At 38.6% G+C, this 21,496-nt stretch overlaps 1 protein-coding gene across 6 annotated transcripts in view; it reads left to right on the top strand.

Moving 5' to 3' along the window:
• Positions 1–21,496, top strand: part of LOC117413295 (receptor-type tyrosine-protein phosphatase U) — a 197,398-nt gene that overhangs the window by 110,046 nt on the left and 65,856 nt on the right. For all 6 annotated transcript variants that reach the window (XM_059000198.1, XM_059000195.1, XM_059000197.1 and 3 more), the window contains exons 6-8: positions 1,992–2,166; positions 9,440–9,733; positions 17,921–18,235. In XM_059000198.1, the coding sequence (XP_058856181.1) occupies positions 1,992–2,166; positions 9,440–9,733; positions 17,921–18,235 (784 nt within the window). The remainder of the gene's footprint in view (positions 1–1,991; positions 2,167–9,439; positions 9,734–17,920; positions 18,236–21,496) is intronic.

The following is a 21,496-nucleotide window of genomic DNA, read 5'->3' as shown; positions in this document are numbered from 1 at the left end:
TGCCTGTGTTACTTTGATATTTCCATAGCTCCAGGGTGTGTGCCATTTGCAAATGAGAAATCGAGCTTTCTCTGCATTATATTCTCTACCATTCTAGTGTGGGATACAAAGCTTTTTTTATGCTAATTTCCCTTGCAAGTTCAATAGGGTAGCGTTGCCTTTTAAAATATTTTATTTTATCACTGGTTAAAATAAATGGAAATTGTGGAAGGGAATTGTGAGTTGTCAATTGTCCAGTTTTGAAAAAAAAGTTGATAAGTACCAGTACATACAGTTTTAATCAGTACACTGATAAAGGCGCCAGCTGAAATGTTTTGTCTACTTCATTCGCGGGATGAAAAACCCAGAAACAAGCATCAACAAGCTCTGCGTTATGCTGCTGTTATGTATACTGAGCTTTTGTATTTCCTCAGGACAGAAAGTCATGAGCAACGGTAAGCTCTCAACCTTTCCACAAAGATTGGACTAGGGGTAGCACACTAGAAAAGTCGACCTCAGAAACAGTCCACTAATTAGACGCTTCAATTACAAAGCAGCAACATCATTTTTTTATGTGTATAAACAGTATTCTAGTAGCAAACTAGCGGTGCATATTTTAATTGTTTTCAGCTAAGCAGTAAATCACTGTTTTTATCTGGTTGGGTAATAGTCTTGTGGCATGTTGAAATATGGAAGCAGGTTTAAATTGATGGATGTTGTCCTTGGAACAATTTTAAATAATAAAATTAAGGCTTAAAAATAAAATCAGACCTCATAGCACACTGTTTTAAAGTGATTGCAGCTGACAAATGATTCCATGAATCTTACCTGTTGTGCATGCCGTTCTTTATAGAGGTATCACGTTTTTATTTTAAACCCGATATCTAGTTCTGCACTTGGTTAGATAAACCTCTTTTTGAAATCCATGCCTTCAGTTAGTGTTGCAATTATTTTGTGAATTCACCTGGGTGGTAAAATTGTCCCCATCCATTCAACAGCTTCTTTCCCATCATTAACCAATCAGCTGCTTGCTATATTGACTGACATCCTATCAGCCAGTAACATGCTTTCATCCAAAAGACGCTGTTAAGGGGTAATCACCCAGGAAGCGCAAGTGTAACAGATATCCTGAGAATAATACATATACATTGAAAACTTTATTTAGTTTCTTTCAAAACTGCATATTTGTGGCCTATGTAAAGAAGTGAAAAACAGTTCTTACTGTAACAAGTTCGGGTTATCCCATTGCAAATCAGTTGTACATTTGAAATCTGCTGCAAAAAAATAACTAAATGAATAAAACTAAAAAGAAAAAACCCTTTAAACTTTTTATGACACATGTTAAAATGAAACACAAAACAGTATTGCATAATGTATCGGGATTTACTTATTTGTGTTGGACTGGGCTAAGCCTTAGGAAAAACAGTAGCACATGTCACAAACAAATAGGAACATTGGTGTTTGTTTGTGTAGAATATGTAGCCCTTCAGGGTGGAATCGTTTAATGGAATTATTTCATTTGTTTGGGTTTCGTCATGCTGAAAAAGTAACTCAAGTAATTAAATGAAAAGAAAACCCAGCTGTGAAATCGAAACAAGCTGTTGGAATCCAATTTTTTCAGACGGCTTTAGGCCTGGAATTAATAGATCTTAAAAAGTAATTATTGTGCATTGATTTGTAGAGAAATGATAAATAGAAATATACGGTGAAGTCTATTCAACAGCCCAACAACAATATACACTAGTGGCCCTTGCCTTTGGAAACACATCATATAAATTATGAAGTAGCCACCCACATACCTCATAAACCACTTTATGTGTTATGGAAACTCCTCAAAATCTAATGGTACCCTTCACTACGACCTGTGACTATCTATTGATTTTAGAGCCATTCAATGAAGTAACTTTTCATGTGAAGGTCTCGTGTTTAAGGCTGTGTGTGAGACTGTAGTTTGAAATGGGTGCCTGGGTGACGCAGTGATAGGTTCCTCACAAGTGTGTTTTACTTAATAGAGACACAATGGGGACCTGACTCCGGCCTCTCAGGTCAAACAACTGAGCCACCGGCGTTTCCTGGCCTCATTCCAGCTGGACGCTGTGAAGGAGGATAGGGAAGACTTGTACCGCTGTGTCACGCAGTCCTCCCGCGGTTCGGGGGTTTCCAACTTCGCAGAGCTCGTCGTAAAAGGTAGGTGCCCAGACTTTCTCAATTAAAAGTTACTGGCCATCATACACACGACTCAAATGCAGCCATTGTAATTGTGGGCTACTTTCTCAAAAGTACTCCAAATCATCATTTTTCTTGTAGAATCTGTATTGTTTGTCAATCGTTGAGGAATAACTGATTAAAAATGCTGATTTCACCCACAGATTCCCAGCACTAACTGGTAATAACTGTGAGCGATGGTTTAGTTCTACAAGTACACTCCACTTACAACGGATCCTGTTAGAACGGAGTTCCGTTTACAACGTATTGAGGAGGCATGTCGCTGACAAACATGGGTTTTAATGGGGAATTACTCTGGTTAAAACTGACTCGTTTATAACGTATATACCATTAATTATGTACAGTTTTCCTGTTCCACAGGCAGGTATTTTACATTTAATGCGTACAGTTTAATATATACAGTACCATTTTAATACGTAAATTTTTCCTGGGCTTTAAGTGGCACAGAAATTCCCATTTAATCTGCAATATCTCAATCAGTCGAGTAGATATGCCCAAGTAAATTATATCATTGAAAAGTTCAGATTGTGCTGAGAAAAACAATATATAGGTTTCCTTTAGAGACCTGTGAGAAATGTGACTTTTAAACAATTCAGTCCTAAATTCAAGAAAAACCTCTAGCACTGGGGGTGGAAAAACCCTTAGCAGCGAAGGGGTTTTAAACGTATAACGTATACATTTTTAATTGCATTTAGCGAAAATATAAATTTGTAAAATGGTACTAGTTATTACATTTATACTGCCCACAGAGGGTGTTTTGTACAAATAATAAGCTCCCGTTCTTTGGCAGTTAAGCTTTCTTGTATTGTTTATATTTAAGGTACTTATGTTCGCAGTTACATACAGCATTTTGAATTGTGTTTACTACTTACTGCGTTTATAAAGCACTGATTTTCCATTGTCCATTGGAGTCCTTTTATAAGTGGAGTGCACCTGTATTATCAAAACTGTTGAATACTTTCATACAACAAGGATATGTCATGAAAAACCAGAACATATAGTATTTGTCATGGGCGAGTGAGGTGATAAGCCTCATTTGAAGGTACTGTATGGTAATCTATTACTTATTACAAGGCATTACAGAGTAGGCAGTTTGGAACTTCCAAAAGGTGTGTTGAGAAGTGCATTCTTCAGACCTGGTGTTTTGTAAAGTCTTTTTGAAATTCCTCTATTAAAAGATCCTCATCTAATTTACATCCATCTTAAAATATTTACTATTTTGTGAAGAACAATGTTTTGCATACAGTTTGTTTTAAATGATACGCAGAATGCTTAGCAATAGAATGTACAGTATTTGTGCTACAGTCTGTCACAATGAAAAAAGATCTGAACACTAATTTCGAACATTAAAATAATTAATGGAAATTTTCAACTGGGTTGGCCTTCCACGGTCTAGCATTTGGAGGAGTCAATAAATTCGAATGTTACAAATCACATGCTTGTGCACCTGGCTGCTTTCAAAACGTAATGAAAATAAAACTGAGAACCGTATCTGATATTTATAAGCAACTTCTGTTTAAGGTTTACACTTCCTCTTTAGATATTATGCTGTCAGTGTATGTCAGTTTCAGATGGCTATTTCTTGGTATGTTTTTTAGAATGAAACCTTCTTTTGTCTTGAAAGGGACAGAAAGCACTTTGAACTCCTAACTTCTGACTGCACTGTTGCCTGTTTTCAAGTCCAGCACTATAAAGATGAATTCTATTCCCAGAATATAAAAGAAACAATTCCTAAAGAACACAAACAGAATAGCTGCACACAAGCATAGGTGTCAGGTTATATGGGCCAGTGGCGCCCGAGCTCCACCAATATTCTGGAATGTGGACCCAGCACCTCCACAGCTTACCTATCGAGTAACATTTCACATCAGATTAGTTTAACAGGAAAACCAGTATTATTTCTCCTTCGTAGAAGGTAATGTTCTGAGCCCTAGTCATTGGCGCAAGCCTTTCACAGACCACCGGCACTCACACAAAGTGACGAAACCAGAAAGGGTCAGATTGGGTCTGAGTCCACTTTTTTTGTCATTTTCATTTTTAATATTATGTTTGTGTATTTTATTTTTGCATTTAATATTATGGTAGTGTGTTGTTATTCTGCCTACCAAGAGTAAAAAAAAATATGTGTAAACCACTATGTATGAGCCAAGAACGACTCACTTGGCAGCTCTGCAGAGTCAAACTAACATTACCGATGAAATAGACAAAATCTCCTAGTGATCTCATTTTGCGAACTATACAGCGCCAAAATGTTTTGCTATTTACTATGCGGTAAGTTGTACTAATCAATAATTACTTCTATCTTTGTCAAAACATGAATGTGGTCCAGTGATTAAAGTCCAGGGCTTGTAACCAGAAGGTCACCGGCTCAAATCCCACCTCTGCCACTCACTGTGTGACCCTGAGCAAGTCACTTAACCTCCTTGTGCTCCATCCTGCGGATGAGATGTTATATCAATGTCACATTGTAAGTGACTCTGCATATAATGCACAGTTCACTGCCTACCTCTGTCAAGCGCTTTGTGATGGTGGTCCACTATGAAAGGCGCTATATAAAGATATTATTATTATTATTATTATTATTATTATTATTATTATTATTATTATTATTATTGATGCTTTACTATGCACCAATTTAGTTTCTCCTGGTTTGCTGGCCTAATTAGTTTGATGTCGTTCAGCTGTGTGCCCCATGTCCTGTCCATATGACATACACAATAACAACAGGGTATGAAACGGTAGTGTTTATAAAATGTTTTTTGACTGAAAATTATGCTGTGTATATGCAGTCAATCTTTATAATGTAATTGATACCTATTTTAATTATTTATTGATTTTATTATGTTTTATTTACGATAATTTGAGATTAATTTCGGTGTACCTTGTCATTGTATTTGGAGTTATTCTGTCTATGTCGCTACTTTAAAAATGACTCATTCAGAAATGAAAGCTGGTTTAATTTAAGCGCAGCGTGTTTGTCTGTTCACAGCCAGAGCAGCAACACAGAACCTTCGCTTTCTTAGATTATGGATCCATCTACTTTGTTATATATTTTCCGTATTCAATGTCGTTTTCTCCTCCTATACACCACTGTATAGCACAAACAATGTGCCATAGACAAGCAATATTTACACACAAAAATGAGATATTGTAAGTACACAGCAACGACGACATAAGGTAGATGTTTTATCCAATAGATACTAGGTTTACTGAAAATGTTACATTTTATTGTTTAAAAACAAGGCTTTTAAAGAGATTATTTTCATTTTTTTTTCTCCTAACCCCAAGTATAGGAGAATCTGCCCCCTGACCCTTGGGCAGCACCAAAAATGTTACCAACCTGGTGCCGCTGCACTCAAGTACGGAGCAAAACAGGCTATTAATCAGGTTTAAAGGAGAAGTGTGTGAATGAGACTTTGAAGTTAAAATGGTAATATAACCAAAAATGGTTGCAGCCTTTGTGATATGGTACAAACTGGATGCTGTGCACATTGTATAACCGGTTTAGGGGGATACATTATCCATTATAACCCTGTGCCACAAATGGTTGTAGTCGAGAGGTGAGCTCTGTAGTCAAGAGAAAAGTATGTGTCTTATGCTGATGTCAGTATTATTAACTCGTCTGCCACTTGGAGGAGATCTATTCAGTCTCACACCCTGCTTAATCAAAGCGCGTCATCGAGCTTAAACCCAAGTGCGCGTCCACCATATCTCAGAGAGTTTTAAAGTCTGACTCGTAACCATGACCACTCGCCAGCTTCCAGGATCCAGAGCGACTTTAGAATCATGTGTCTCGCAGGCCAGCAAACATGCTCTAGCTCAGTGATACTCAACTCAACTCTGGCCCTCGAGATCTATTCCAGTCCCGGTCTTTATTCCACCCAGTTCCGAAATTAGTTAATTGCCTCTTAACAGCTTCAATTAACTACATTAGAACCTGCTTGGAGTAAAATCCTGCTGGATTGGATCTCAAGGGCTAGAGTTGAGTACAGCTGCTCTAGCTATAATGCAAAGAACATGAATATGTAATTACCTGTTTCAACCAGAGGAGGCCAGTGTAATGAATGGCATCTCAGTCCATTGAATTAAAAGTAAAGGCAAGGGCTGGATACAGACCACAAACCATACTGTTCAAAGACAAGCACCTTACCATTCAACTAAAGAGCAGGTTCTATAGCAGAGGGGTAAGTACAGGTCTTATGCTGATGTCAGTATTATTAACTCATCAGCTGCTAGGAGATCCATAAAAAATGATGACACCCACCCCTTTCCCCCTTCTAGAATGTGTTCCCTAATTTCCCTCTTAGCATACAGTATTGTAGGGTGCATGGTGGCTCACCTTATAAAAGCACTAGGGAGGTAAAATGCCTGGAGATGAAGTCAGACACCAATAAACCCAGATGGATATTTGCATTGCCCCCAGAGTTCAGTATCTTGGTAACAGGTCCGGCAGATGATCATTGGCTTGATAACGGGCTGTTGATCTTACGTCATGATCTGCAAGTGGGCGGCAGCAGTGAGGCCACACAAAATGGGGGATCAGTTTTTCAAAAATGTATAGAAAACAACGTTTTAAAGTATTAAAAGCCTTTTTAAGAGTTAGACCAAAGTGAAGCACCTGCCAACCACTTGCAATCTAATAGTCTGCTATATGAATCATGGATAGTTCAGAGGAATTTTCATTCAACAAATATTGGCAAATGGATTTCAAGGATAATTCCTGCATGTTGCTGCGTTTGATGTGAATGGAAAGGCAGCCTATTACTGTGCTTCAGATTCTAACCAAGTATTTTTCAGCCGAAGCTTTTGTTTGTGTCTAAAGCCAGCCAGATTAATCAGCGCCCTGGGGCAATCTGTCTTTCACTGGCTCCAGTGTGTGTTCTGTAGCGCTGTGGCTCTCAGCAGAGGACAATGGGAGTATGTTGAGTTTCTGATTTCCGTTCGGAAGCCGTCGTCTTTCTCAATGATTAGGGCGCTGGTGATCTGTCATAAACAGCAGGATAGCTCAGTGCACACAACATTTCATTAAATAACTCTTATATGGTGTTTCTTTAAAAATACCAAGATGACAACATTTTAAAGATACAGTAACTGTACAACAAGTAGTAGCAAGAGTCTATGCCCAGTTGCCATACAAGTATAGTAAACTCTCGCTAATATGAGTTCTGGTAGTCTCTGGTAAGTGACCTGTATTCCAAACCAGGGCAAATGCAGCTACAGTTGTATAAACAAAACTTCTGTTATAAGTATGTAAAATGTATAGCTGTTATTTCGTGAGACCAGACAGACCTCGACAATCTGATTTGTTGAGCAGTTCCAAAAACCTGTTCCTGTTCACATCGGACAAATGGAACAGGTCCATGTTTGTGCGTCTGCCGAAATGACACCTTATGTATTCCAAGGGTTAGCACTTACTTTTGATGAAACGTAAGTATCAAAAACATAAATCAAAGACGAGCCATTGTTAGCATTGTACAGATAATGATCAAAACAACATCGTTCCAACTTGTTCGGATTATAGGAAATCTACGCTACCCCTTTATAATGATGGAAGTTCTGGTCCAAGATTGCTGTCATCAGGATTATGCTTGGTCCAACCTGGAAAGTCAATAGCTTAGCACTCAAGTGCAGCTCCGAGTTAGAGTTTTCAGGGTCAGTCTGGGTCTTCCCTAGGATAGCTGCAATTACCCCATTGAGAAAGAGGGTCTAGTTCTCCTGGGCTAGCCAGTGTTGCATTACCTGCACTTGGGTAAGAAACTTTCATGTCACTGAATCCGAATTAATGACTGTTGTCTGCAAGCCTAGCATCCAAACAATTGAAAGATATTGGAGTTCATTTGCTGCTAGAAATAACTGTTAACAAAGCCCTGGAATGGGAAAGAAAAGTAGACCTCTCTTTGGGATCAGGGATTAGTTATATAATTTTTTTTATTTTTTTTAACTTGTTTTGCTCTTATATTTTTCAGAGACACTCTCGATATCAGTTAACCTTGCATTGTTTGTATGTGTTCCTTTCCTATTCCCATCCAGTATCATTATAGGGGCTCTTCAAAGACTAAACTCTTTGTAGTCCATACGTTTTCAGCTCTTAAGAGGGGACATTTTGTTTTTATAAAACAGAATGTTCCATTTTTATCCCACTTTTTACTTTGTGGTGGATCTGCAGCATGACTCAGTTATTATAGACACACCGAATCAATAGCTCTGCTGTTCTTTTAAACAATGCTCGTTCAACCTTCTCTATTTTTCATTGTTTATCAGAGCTTTTATTTTTAATACTGTCTGAAACATGAATTGACAGCTTCTTTCTGGAATAAGTAGTAGACACTGGTTTAACTTTGTTTTCGGAGTGTTTTTATCAATGTTCTACTTAATCAAAAAACGTATGTATATTGTATTGACACAGGGTTAGAAACCCCCCATACTTGCAGAAGGCACAGCTGTTGTTGTCCATCCATCAACAGTCCAAAGCACCTTTGACCATTGTTCCATAGTCCAATTTCTGTGCTCTTGTGCATATTTTAGCCTTTTAGTCTTGTTCCCCTTTCTTAACAGAGGTATTCTTACAGCAACACATCCTTTAAGTCCTGATTTCAAGAGTGACCTTCGTACTGTTGATCTGATGGACAACGACACCTGTGCCTTCTGCCAGTTCAGTTGTCAATTCAACGCTTGTAATTCGTTCTATTCCTTAAAGATGTTATCTTCAAGCGTTGCTCATCTTTGTTAGACAGCTTTTTGGATCTTCCAGTCCTGGATTTTTCAATTACAGATGATGTTTCTCTGTACTTGTTGATTATGCTTCAGATACAAGTGATGCGAGCTATTACACTCAATGTTTTTCCTTCTTTGTGCAAGTCAAGGTTGTTACAATAAATTGTTGTTGTTGATGCTCATAATGCATCAGAGTAGAAAAATGCAACATGTCTAAGACACTTGCACAGCAGTGTATGTGTATATACACATTTTGGTTCATGTAGCACAAGGCCCTTCCACCCCAGGCTCTAATGACTTTTTTGGAACCAATTTTATTTCTTAAAGTTTTAATATTACCACACCTTTTTCTTTATCTTTCTTCATATGTGATGTTAATCCTGTGCTGTCTTATGTGTATTTGTATTCTTCCATGTAGGCAGTGGTTGGTTCCATTCAACTTTGAATGAAGAGAACACTGCCTATGTTAATACCCAATTCTAAATGTTTTAACATTAAGTCTTGCTCTTCTCTCCCACAGTGCCCCCGTCACCGATCGCTCCTCCCCAGCTGCTGAGGGCCGGCTCCACCTACCTGATCATTCAGCTGAATACCAACTCTATCCTGGGCGATGGGCCCATCATCCGTCGTGAAATAGAGTACCGGGCCAGCCAGGCGCCCTGGTCCGAGGTGCACGCGGTCAACATGGCCACCTACAAGCTGTGGCACCTGGACCCTGATACAGAGTACCTCATAAGCGTCCTGCTGAGCCGCCCGGGAGAGGGGGGCACAGGCAGACCCGGACCACCGCTCATCAGCCGTACCAAGTGTGCAGGTGGGTGTGGGGAATAGTGTGCAGGTGGGTGTGAGGAATAGGGGTGGGGATTTTTTGCAGATTAAGTGGTATTTTTAAAGGGATTGGGACTAACCCTGACAGTAATGTACAGGAGTTTATATTAAAGTTCAAATGTTAATAAATGGTATTGAAATTAGATGTAGATTAGATGTATTGTAAATAGAAAAATACAACTAGAATGGTAGAACTGACACATTTTAATTTGACAATGTAGTAACATTTCATTCCTAGCCAGAATGACCGATATGCAATTTAACTTGAGTCAATTTTATTATACCTTATCTTGGTTGCCAAATCATACCAAATACCTGTGCTTACCAACATAAAACACCTGTGCTATGTTTGAGAGCTACTGTGCTCACTCTGTCTCTATGGCAATAATGATCACTGGGACAGTCCGATCAGTTGCCCTGCACTTCTAAAGAAGAAAAGGAAACTATTCTCATCTTCCCAGCACTGGCACATTGCACCTAAATAACAAGCAATGAAAATTGCTCAATACTTCAGCACCTTCATCTCGATATACACAATAAAACTCTATTCTTAGCTTTCCAGCACAGCCTCTTTTCGAATATTTAATTTTGAGCAAAACAATTCTATCCAGCACTGTCAGACAGTAACCAATTTATCTTTTAAATACACCAAAAATGTGTGAAGGAAAATCATTTTGTAAACTTGAATAGCTACAGCTAATAAAACATTATGTTACCAAATGAACACAATCACAGATTAGCATGTTGGCTGGGAATTCTCCAGCAGGCAGGTGTGCCTGATGAAGCATCATTTTAATTATCTGTGAGGTTTCTAGATGTAATTATCCCAGCCCCGATTCCTTCAGTAAATCAAGGCTGCAGCCAACATCATTGGCAGGTTCAGACAGCGTTTTACTCTGGGGAGAGGAGGGGGGTGGTGGAATGGCAATGCAATACTGTTTTTCAAGCAGCACACGTACATTCATTTTTTTATTGTGAAAGCTAAGCATCAAAACAGCTCTTACCACCACTTCACACTACGTGACAGTTCTTCATCTCTACTCACTTGGAAACAGTGCCGCAGTACTTCCTAGACTCTCTGGTTATAACCACGACACCACGCTGCCTTCCAGTCCCTCTGTTACCACTTGACTACACTGCCATCCACTTCCCCAGAGCCAACCATGATCACACTTCCTCAGACCACTGCTGTAACTACTAGGCTAAACCGTTTCCAGACCCTCCGATCAAATCGCATGGTCATCTGGAATTGTACATTTATATATACATTTTATTTAATTGGCTACACTTTAAAATAATGGCCTGCAAAAATGAATATGAACATGAATATGAAAATGAACTCCCAGTACATTAGCTGCTATTGCTGTGGTGTTGCTCTTGAATTCATTATGGATTTGTAGACATTTATTTTTGTAATCGTCTTCAGGATTTGAAGATTGATTAGAAAATAACAACACAACATTTGTTATTCAGATGTGACCATGCAATCCTATGAAATAAAAATGAATCAGAATTTGCAGCGATTTTTTTAAAGTGTTACCAAGAACGTCTGAGCCAAAACAAAAATGGTGTATACATGTGCTGTAGGCAATTCTTTGATATTGGGTGAAGAGCAACAACTTGGCCCGTGTTAGCCAACCTAGCCATCAGACCCAAACAGATATCTGGTATGTAAAAGAACAGAGAAACACAAAGGAGCATGGACTGCAATCATTCTCTACTCCAGAATACGCTATAACTGCATTATTCATAATGCTCATATATCACTATTAGCAAATGTAATAATGTGGCAAGTATCTGTTTGTTACACATTTGTCCTGGCACATTTGCCTAATAGATTTGAGGTGCTGCTGCATTGTTCAAATCTCATTACAATGGAAGAGTGAGTATACATGTCATTGACACAGTGTGAATGGTGTGACTCTGCAGGATGCTGTAGCCAGAACAGGTGTTCTTCAAAAGCAGATGCAATCTGTACTTGAATTTGACTGAAAGCCAAACACACCAGAAGTTTTTCAAGAAGGTATTATAAACTTACTGTACCAGTTAATAAAGGGATTGTTGCTGCAATTAAATAAGGACATTAAGGAAAGAAGTTTTGAAAGACCAAGTTTTTTTAAGTTTTTTTACAGTAGTTCCAAGTAACATTACAGTTAAAATGTAAGGCTGTAGTTAATGCATACCCCATAGGTTGGCATTAAAGTATATACAGTATTTATTGAAAGTACTCATGACTTCAAGGTAATATTGCATTTTACTCGCCCAAAATACATTTTATTCACATACAACCTGATTTTCAGAAGGCACATTTTAGAGAGAAAATAGAGTTTGCAATGCATTTGCACTGCAAGTTTTTTTTTTTTTTTTTTTTTTTGCTACCTAATTATACATGTCGATTTTCAACAGGGGCAGTTTAATTGCTCCTACTCGCAATGCCCTTTGCGACTCCTGCTTGTGACTGATTTAATTGAAACAACAATTGATTTTCAGGTTCATTAACAAGCCAATTAGTCACATTTCAATAGTCTGGACTAGAGTCCTGCGCGGGACTCCGCTCCTGTCCCGCCCTGCAATACCCACTCCCACTCCCACTCCCACTCCCACTCCTACTCCTACTCCCACCCGCTCCCTCATTGTTTCTTGCATTTTTATCCTGACAGATTCTCAGGTTTTAGAGCCATTCTTAAAAGCATTGACAACAAGCTGATACAACAGTGACAGCCCGCGCTCTGTGGCGCAAAGGTGACGTCACAGAACAACAAAACCTGTGAGTGTGATTCTCTGACCCGACTTGAGCCGGCGGCAATGTACTACACTGGATTCGGAGCGAGGGAAACAAACTCGCAGACAAGAGAAGCTCAAACAAAATAAAAATACGTGCTTAGCCACTCAAGTTGAGCTTTTGCTTGATGATGTTTTAGCACATAAAACTGTTTTTTTCGACAAAAGGTTCGGAGCCACAGCTAAATTTAAAATATGGAAGCATATGACCGAAAAAATAAATGCAACCTCTTCCATAAAAAGGTCAAATAAAGAAGTCCAAAAAAGATTGTGGGACCTAAAGTTGTGATGCACCCCCTAGTCTCTGTAAGTCGCTTTGGATAAAAGCGTCTGCTAAATGACTAAATAATAATAATAATAATAATAATAATAATACAGCATGCCTATAGAAAAAAAACTATCCTTAATTTATTTCAATATCACAGTGTATTCTCTGATGCAATATTAATCACAATTATTTACATGCAATATCTGAATGTTTATGTATGTTTGTGAAAAATAAAAATAAAAATGTTAATATGTGTTTGTTACATATGTTTTTGAATGTTCATATGCTAATTATACATTTAATATATTCTAAAATTAGCCAACCTCCACATATAAGCCCCAGTTTGAATTTTCTGAACAAGACACTGTTCTCTACGATAAATGAGTATTTAGCAACTACATCAGTGATAATACATTGAGCATCACATAAAACTTGCACAGTTAAAGAATGGTGATGTTTTCATTCCTTGAGTCTTGAATCTGTGGGTATTGCAACATGTGCAATCTATTACACCTAGCATGTTTGGAAAGCCAGGCAACTGATGATAATTGTTTGGTTCGGTTTTGTTCCACATCCCCAATTGGAAATATTTTATATTTCCTTGCCCTATGGAAAAGTGCATCTGTGACATCAGTCAGTATCTTTGACATAGAAGACTGACAGATGCCTGCTCTGTCCCCAGCTGTTGTCTGGATGGCACCCATTGCATGAAAATGAATGGCTACTGTAACCTTTACAGGTATAGTGTGACGGCAGGCTGTTTGTGATTCTAAATCAAACTTAAGCGATCGGGGGCATGTCTTAATTAGCGAGTGTATTTGGGTGTTTTGCACCTTTTGAAAATAAGGCGTTATTTGCAAAATAGAACCAATTATAAATTTCAATTGCTTAACAAGCTGTAATTTGTATTTTCAAAAAAGCGCAAAGCCTAAAATTCCATTGCACCTGCACTGACTTACACGACTTGAAAATACATTTTGCAACTTATCTGGAGTCGCAAAGGTGTTTTGCGACCTGTTTTTCCCTCTGCCCCTTTTGAAAATCAGGCTAATGGTGTCTAAATTGGAGAGTAAATTAAATTACTCAATGACCCAATACCTTATCTGGAACGATGGTATAAAATATGCATATATCTTTTATTTAAATGAAAATACATGATAACATGAGCTTTTTTCAAAACTACACAAATCACTGGATAGTGAGTTGAAGTGCACGACAGATAAGATTAATGGAATCCTATCATGAGCTGTATCATTAGCATAAACAGTCTTCAGAAAAGTGCTGCACTTCACACAAATGATTAAACCTTACTGTAGGCTGAATTTGTTAATTAGCCACACCTGGGAAGACTGCAAGTGTTCACATAAATTATAGAACCTATCCATTCAAAGACAGCCAGAAAACTAAAAAAAAGTGAAGCAACTTAAACTTTTCAGTGGTCATGCATGAGCTTAAAGCATTAGCAGTAAATGAACTGGGCTCCCGAGTGGCTCACCTGGTAAAGGCAAGTCCCCGTGGTGTGCAGGGTGAGTCATCGTGAGGGGAGTTTCCTGGCTGTGCCTAGATTCTGATCTTTGCTAGGGATTCCAGAGGAAGTATAGCTTTGGCTTTTGTGTTCCCGTGGGTTAGGGAGGCAAAACCAGCAGGGGCTATTCAGACTACAGTGGACACACCTGGCCAGGTGAGCTCAAGCTGACACCTGCAGAGCTGGCCTTTGTCTTCCAGTGGCCAGCTCCTGGGTGCAACTGGCCATGGGACGCCCACTGACCTTCAGTTCTCCTGAGCTTGTGCGGATTGCTGTGGTGAGGGAACATAATTAGACATCCTTCATTTGTGAGAAAAACAAGGGTAAATAATGCATAGAAAATAAAAAAACTATCATCAGCTAAAGCAAACCGCAGGACTCTGCAACAATAATTATGGAGTTTACTGTAATAATGTGGAAAAAAGAACTTTAAAACCTTCAAAGGCTGCTGTTCTTCCTCACTGTGAGGGTAATGATTTGGAATTATTCACAATCAGAAGCTGAAGTACTGTGAAATCAGATGTCACACCCGGACATTTCCCCAGCGCGCACGGGGTTTGTTCTGCAGAAATTGGTTTGCTTTCTTGGAAATAATGTTAGCGGTGGTCTCTTGGGCATCATCTCACAAGAATCACTTTTCAGAAAGATAACCCACCTGGCTCACTGTAGAAAGCACGGCTCACAGCACCGCGGTTAGAGGTGTGCCTAGCTTGCTGTATTTATCAGGGAGTCGGGATAAACTGCTACCTGTTCACTACCAAAAATTCGGATGGCAGCATTCTAAAGTTTCCTGACAGGGACATTATTTGGTAACTACCATTATAAAACAAAGTAGTGCCATTCATTACAGATTATTCTACTGTAAATGAATTGTTGCATAATGCAGTATATTGCACTTCAGTCCTGTAAGAACTTTTTATTATCCTGTTTTTTTATTTGTCTTTTTGAGTAATTTCAGCATTCAGTTAAGAATATTTTGCGAGTAGCATTCAGTTATCAAATGTACATTATTTATTAATTTCCATGATTTTGACATTTTATTTTCGTAAGCATGAATTTGTATTACAAGTGAATATATCCAATTTCTCTGAATGCTTTTTGAATCTAAATAATGTATTTATATTATAACTGTCTCACCTACATGTTTCATACCTACACTTAAGCCGCATTTCTGCAGTAACTGGTTATAACAACCTGAACTGAGTGGCCTTGTTTTTTTTTCCTGGTTGTTATGCCGACAGTAGACTCGCTTTGCTCACTGACACAGCTGTTTGGAGGGTATCTGGAGAGCTGAGATTCGATTATGAGAAGAGTGAGACAAGCTGACAGCGTTTTGATTCCGTTGACCCGGGGCTTGTCTAATTAATTACTGTAATTGGCATCAGTGTTGGCTGGCGAGTCCGTAGACAAAGCTGTACTTGAGGGTGTGTCAATCACTGGGCTGTGGTAGACAGCGGGGCTGGTCTGAAGCTGGGTGCTGTTTTGAGGTCAAGCAGGTACCTGCCCTGGATTTACCATCGCCTAAGGCCAGCATGCATAGCCAGCTCCCTTCAGGACTGTTCTCTCAGGATTTACACAGGGATTCGGGCTCTTAGCTATGTGCAGTGACAGCAGGAATCTACTCTCTCCTTCTGTATCCCCCTAAACAAGGCAGCATGGCCTTTTCACTGGCGGAGTGACAGCGCTGCCAACATATACAGACAATAAAAGCATGACTCATATCACCAAGTGCCACAAGATATTTGTAATGGAGAAAATAATTAAGATTTCCGTTCTGCTGTGGCGTAAAGGGTTGTTATCAGCTTACAATCTCCAGCCTGCACCACTTTTTTTGTACAGAAAATACAAATCTGTACCTGTTTTACATGCACTTTAATGGATTCTTACTATTTTTTTTTTTTTATCATTTAATAATTTAGTTTTTACATTTTGGAAAATGTATGGAACTATTTTGTTTGCTGCAAGTACGTTAAGTCTTGTTCATAGTATTTTCTGAACATGCATGTTATGTTGTTCAGTGCCAGTATAGTGTTGATGTAGCTATAGCAGTGCCATAGTTTTAAATAATTTCAGGCATTATTAACCTATTAAACCTCTGAAATCAGCTATTCCCCTACTGTCCCCTGCGTCGGTAACCATCTGTTTTTGATACTGTACGGCACACTGGTCTCTCTAAAACCACAGTAGCAGATGCAATCTGTTATTCATCTGTTATAAACCTGCCATATTAAGTAGATACAACATGTTCCATGCTAAATGATTATAAAATATGTTAAAGAATATAGAAATATAATAGATAATCCGTCTATGCAATGCTACATCAGCAAATAGAAATATCCTTATTTGAAATATGCAATACTCTACAAGAAATAATATATTGATAACAAATTGATAACACCCTGGGATCCTTCAAGAAGCTACTTGATGAGGTTCTAGGATTAATAAGCTACTAACAACCAAACGAGCAAGATGGGCTGAATGGCCTCCTCTCGTTTGTAAACTTTCTTATGTTCTTAATTGCAACCTCCCCAGCTAATTACCTTGCTCCACTGGCTAACATTTCTTGATTACTGTACAAACTAATCGTATTTTTAATGTGTTGCATTGTTTTTCTTTAATAAGCCCATGTTGGAAATATCCGCTGTATTTGTATGATCTATCAGACAGTTCAACAGAAACACTATTTGCTTTTCTTTAGCTGTAAGATGTAATGTATAGCCAGTAGCATTTGACTCACTGCATTTTTAAGGGGAATACAGCATTTACATAAACCAATTCCTGAGTCAAAATGATATTGGGAGCTTCTCAGTTCTCAATACTACTGACACCATTAGCTTGACTATTATATATTTGAGTAATTTCAAACATCTGTCTATTGAAGCCCTTTGGTGTGATCTAAAGAAAAATAGTGCAAAATATGGTAATGCCATCAGTGTACGAAACTACAGATGTACAGTATGTAATCTGGAATCTGTCATTTTTTAAATAGAATTTTTCCTAAAACAGAGAGCCTCAATTGCAGCCTTTATCGTTTAATAGCCTCAACGTCTCTGGTCATAATTACTCATTATCCAGTAGTTAATGTGTTAAAAACTCATTCTTTACATCAGTTCAGGTGGAGTCCTTATTTGATGAAATGCACAGGTTTGAATTGCAAATCAGTTCTTGTGAAATCCCCTGTGAATTACTCCAGGCCTTGTTAGTTTACCATGTGATATGCACTGGTGTAATAGTGCCTCCTGCTGGCTAGATCATGTTTTGATGTACACCAAGCCAAGTGAGTGTAACAGGGCGGAGACTGGGTGTGAACAAGCATGCGTTTTAACCCCTTTACAAAAGGCTGTTTTTGCATAGTGGTTATAGAGCTTTTAACCTCATCTCATCACACTGACAGGGAAGATAATCTGTAACGGCAGTGTATCACACAACTCTGTCCGTTTCAGAGGGCTCTGTTTATTGCAAAGAAATAAATAATAATAAAAAAAAGAAACTACTACAACAAAATACCATCCTTATATGTATAACTAAACATGGCTGTGGGATGCCACTGCTTTCTATTAACAATAAAGATAAAGTTTCTGTCCCGTCTCTCTCCACAGAGCCCATGCGGGCGCTAAGGGGACTGACGGCCTCAGAGATCCAGTCCCGCCAGCTGACTCTGCAGTGGGAGCTGCCAGGCTACAACCTCACTCGTTGCCACACCTACTCTGTGTCTCTGTGCTACCACTACGGGATGGGTGGTAGCGGCGGGCACAACACCACAGTGCGGGAGTGCCTGACCATGGATCACAATACCTCTCGGTACACCCTCCGGGACCTGCCTCCCTACCACACCGTCCACATCCGGCTGGCACTCGCCAACCCCGAGGGCAAGAGAGAGAGCAAGGAGGCCACCTTTCAGACTGAAGAGGACCGTGAGTCAGCCTTTTCTTTTTTTTATTACACTTTATGAATTTTTTTTTTTTTTTGGTGGTTGTTGCAATTCACAAGTCGAATGGAGAAGCAATATTTATTTTGGTTGATTTGACACATCATTAAAATGAATAGGGCTCTATATTTTATGCTAAAAAGTTAATTAAATTGTACTCCAGTTTAGACTTAATTAAATAATGTCTAGGTGTCTATATTTTCTATTGATTTTGCTATAAAATATATAAATACACCTCAGTGGAGTTTTGTTTTTAACACACAACTACAGCAATGAACGTGACCCTATTAATTTATTTATTTATATATATATATATATATATATATATATATATATATATATATATATATATATATATATATATATATATATATATATATATCTCAATTTTGATTAAAAAAAAAAGGTTACAATTGATAAAACTGTCTAGAAATGTTCCACGCATGACAAACCATACTCCATCTATATTGTAGCTCAGCGTTGTGAATGGTGCCCCACAATAGGAAACAACACAATGACACTGCACAGTCAAACCCTCATAATGGTAGTGGTCTAAGGATTCATTGTATATAGTATGATGAAGGAATCACTCTACCATTTGCTACACTCAGTCTGAAGAATTTACGTAACTTTTGGTTGTCCAATTTTTCAAGAGGGATATTTGCGCAAACAAACGCCTCTGTCAAGTTAAAATTTAATGTGTTTTGTGCTTCATGGTTTTCAGTGGACTTTTGGAACATGGAAGTCACAGTTTTTTGTTTCTTTGCAAGTAAAGCAGTCGCAGTACTGCTCTGGATTTCCGCCTTTCACTTTCGGTGAATACTTGAATCTAAATGCCTGTCAACAGCCGATTCTCTGTAGTGATCTACAGTAACGTTGCAGGACGTAAAGAGCTTACCTTCATCGCTGTATAAAACTCCTGCTGGATACTGCTTTACGTGATCTGCTGCAGAGACATTTTTAGCCTTTTTAGAGACATCAGTTTTCTTGTTTACAGTGTGTAGTACACGCAGGCACACAGAAGAGCTATACAGTTTTGTTAATGTGATTTTTGTATGAAATACAAATAATAATTATGAAAATGTATTTTTATTTCTTAAGAATAAAAAAATGTAAAAATATTGGGCTAATTTCACAATTTCCACACAGCCTGTGAAATCGCGATTTACACAGGGCCTTAATCATAGCTCATTGTAATTCACCAAGTGGTTGTTGAATAAATGTGTCTTTTAACAAAATAGGTATTATTATTATTATTATTATTATTATTATTATTATTATTATTATTATTAGTTTATTTAGCAGATGCCTTTATGCAAGGGGACTTACAGAGACTAGGTTGTGTGAACATCAGCTGCAGAGTCACTTACAACAACATCTCACCCGAAAGACGCCGCACAAGGAGGTTAAGTGACTTGCTCAGGGTCACACACAGGGCCGGGTTAACAATGGCGCGGTGGAGCCGGGCCCACGCTCGGAATGACCGAATATATTTTTTAGGTGTACACATTGCGACACATTTCCATAGAGAATATCTATATTTGAAGAATGTGATGATACACTTATTGAAAAAAACTGTATTTGAAAGGTGTATACATTTAAGTACCACATGGGGCCCAATGAAATTTAATGGGCACCCACAAATCTGTTTGGCACCAGGCCCACAAAAGGTTAATCTACCACTGGTCACACAGTGTGTCAGTGAGTGAGCCAGGATTTGAACCGGCGACCTCCTGGTTACAAGCCCTTTTATTTAACCACTCGACCACACAGCCTCCTGTCACATTTACCAGTCATACCACTGACAACCTACTCACACAATAATAAAAACACACATTTCAAAGGTTTACATGCAATACGTTGCAGTTCAGTATTGTTCCAGATATAAAGTAGAAAAGCACAATATAGCATAGAGAGGAACACAACATTCATGTTTACAGTTTTGAATTATTAATGTAATAAACTATGGTATATATTTATATTGACTGTATATTGAAAACTGTTCTCTCAATGAGCACTATTGTGACCAATGCACTATATTTCGGGTTTCTTAGCAAAAAGCCAAATTCTTGTATCAACACTTGTTTTAATGCTTATTTTGCAAGGTTTTAGAAGAACTCCCAATGATCTGCTAGTGTCACCATATTTAAAGTGACATTACACACTGTGCACACATATACAGTTTTACATGTGCAGGACACAGAAGTCAATTTGAGGTGAACGATTGTGCTATTCTGAGTGCTCTGCTGCACACCTGCTGCTTGCCAGTAACGTATTCTCTGTCCCCTGGGAGGCAATGACAGAGTGCCACCTCAGTATCACTTGTCTCCTATCGGGTCATTCAAATACATGAAGTGATGCTGCACACCCCCTTAAAAGACAAACCACCTAATCAGTGGACAGAGTGCCTCCAGTCAGCCAACAACTCAACCAGACAGCTTCCCTCCCCGGGCTGGAGTATTTCATTAAAAGGGTGCCTGGTGGTCAATTTTATTAGACAGGTAAGACCTCTCCCACCCCCAACTTTTTACCCTTGAAATGCAGCCCTCCAGATAAAAAAAATACCAATAGCAATTCACAAAATAAAACAAGCAATCAGTAAAAGCAGTCCCCGACGGCTTCATTTTAAATGGCTATTTTTGAAGAGCCTTCCTAAAATGCTTGGCCCCCCCTCGTTTGTTAGACTGTGATGCATCCTTCACAGCACCAGCAGAGCTTAGAAAATAGCTCACAGGGGTGCACTGTTATCTGCATAGTTACATTCGACCAGGGCTGCTGCAGCTGCAGTACAGACCTGTTGCCACGCTTCAGCACAGAAGTGATTTAAATGAATTAATGGTTATTTCTTTTCTGTAAGTGATAGCATTTACCGTTTAACCATGACAGAGACCCTCATTGAAAAACATGAGCTAAAGTGTTAGAATTTAAACTGTCCTTGGTAAGAAACTGATTATGCCAGTCAGCAACATAAGATTTTAATTTAAGGCTTTCAATACAAGTCTTAATCGTTTTATTTTAGTTTTATAGTCTAATGATACTCCAGTGACAGTGCACGGTTTCAGTAGTACTGATTCCAGAAGTGACCCCAGACAACATGAAATAGATTAAGTGTGTTATGTCCCGTAGTGCAGGGGTTCCCTAAATGGGGGTCGAGACTCGGGAGATGGTTTTAGGGGGACCGTAGCACATGTAAAAATGTCAGTCAAGCTTTATTTTAAGGACCACTTTTATAGTTTATTAACTGTTA

The sequence above is a fragment of the Acipenser ruthenus genome, chromosome 25, assembly GCF_902713425.1.
Source record: "Acipenser ruthenus chromosome 25, fAciRut3.2 maternal haplotype, whole genome shotgun sequence".
Classification (NCBI taxonomy): domain Eukaryota; kingdom Metazoa; phylum Chordata; class Actinopteri; order Acipenseriformes; family Acipenseridae; genus Acipenser; species Acipenser ruthenus.
This window is presented reverse-complemented; position numbering and strand designations above follow the sequence as displayed.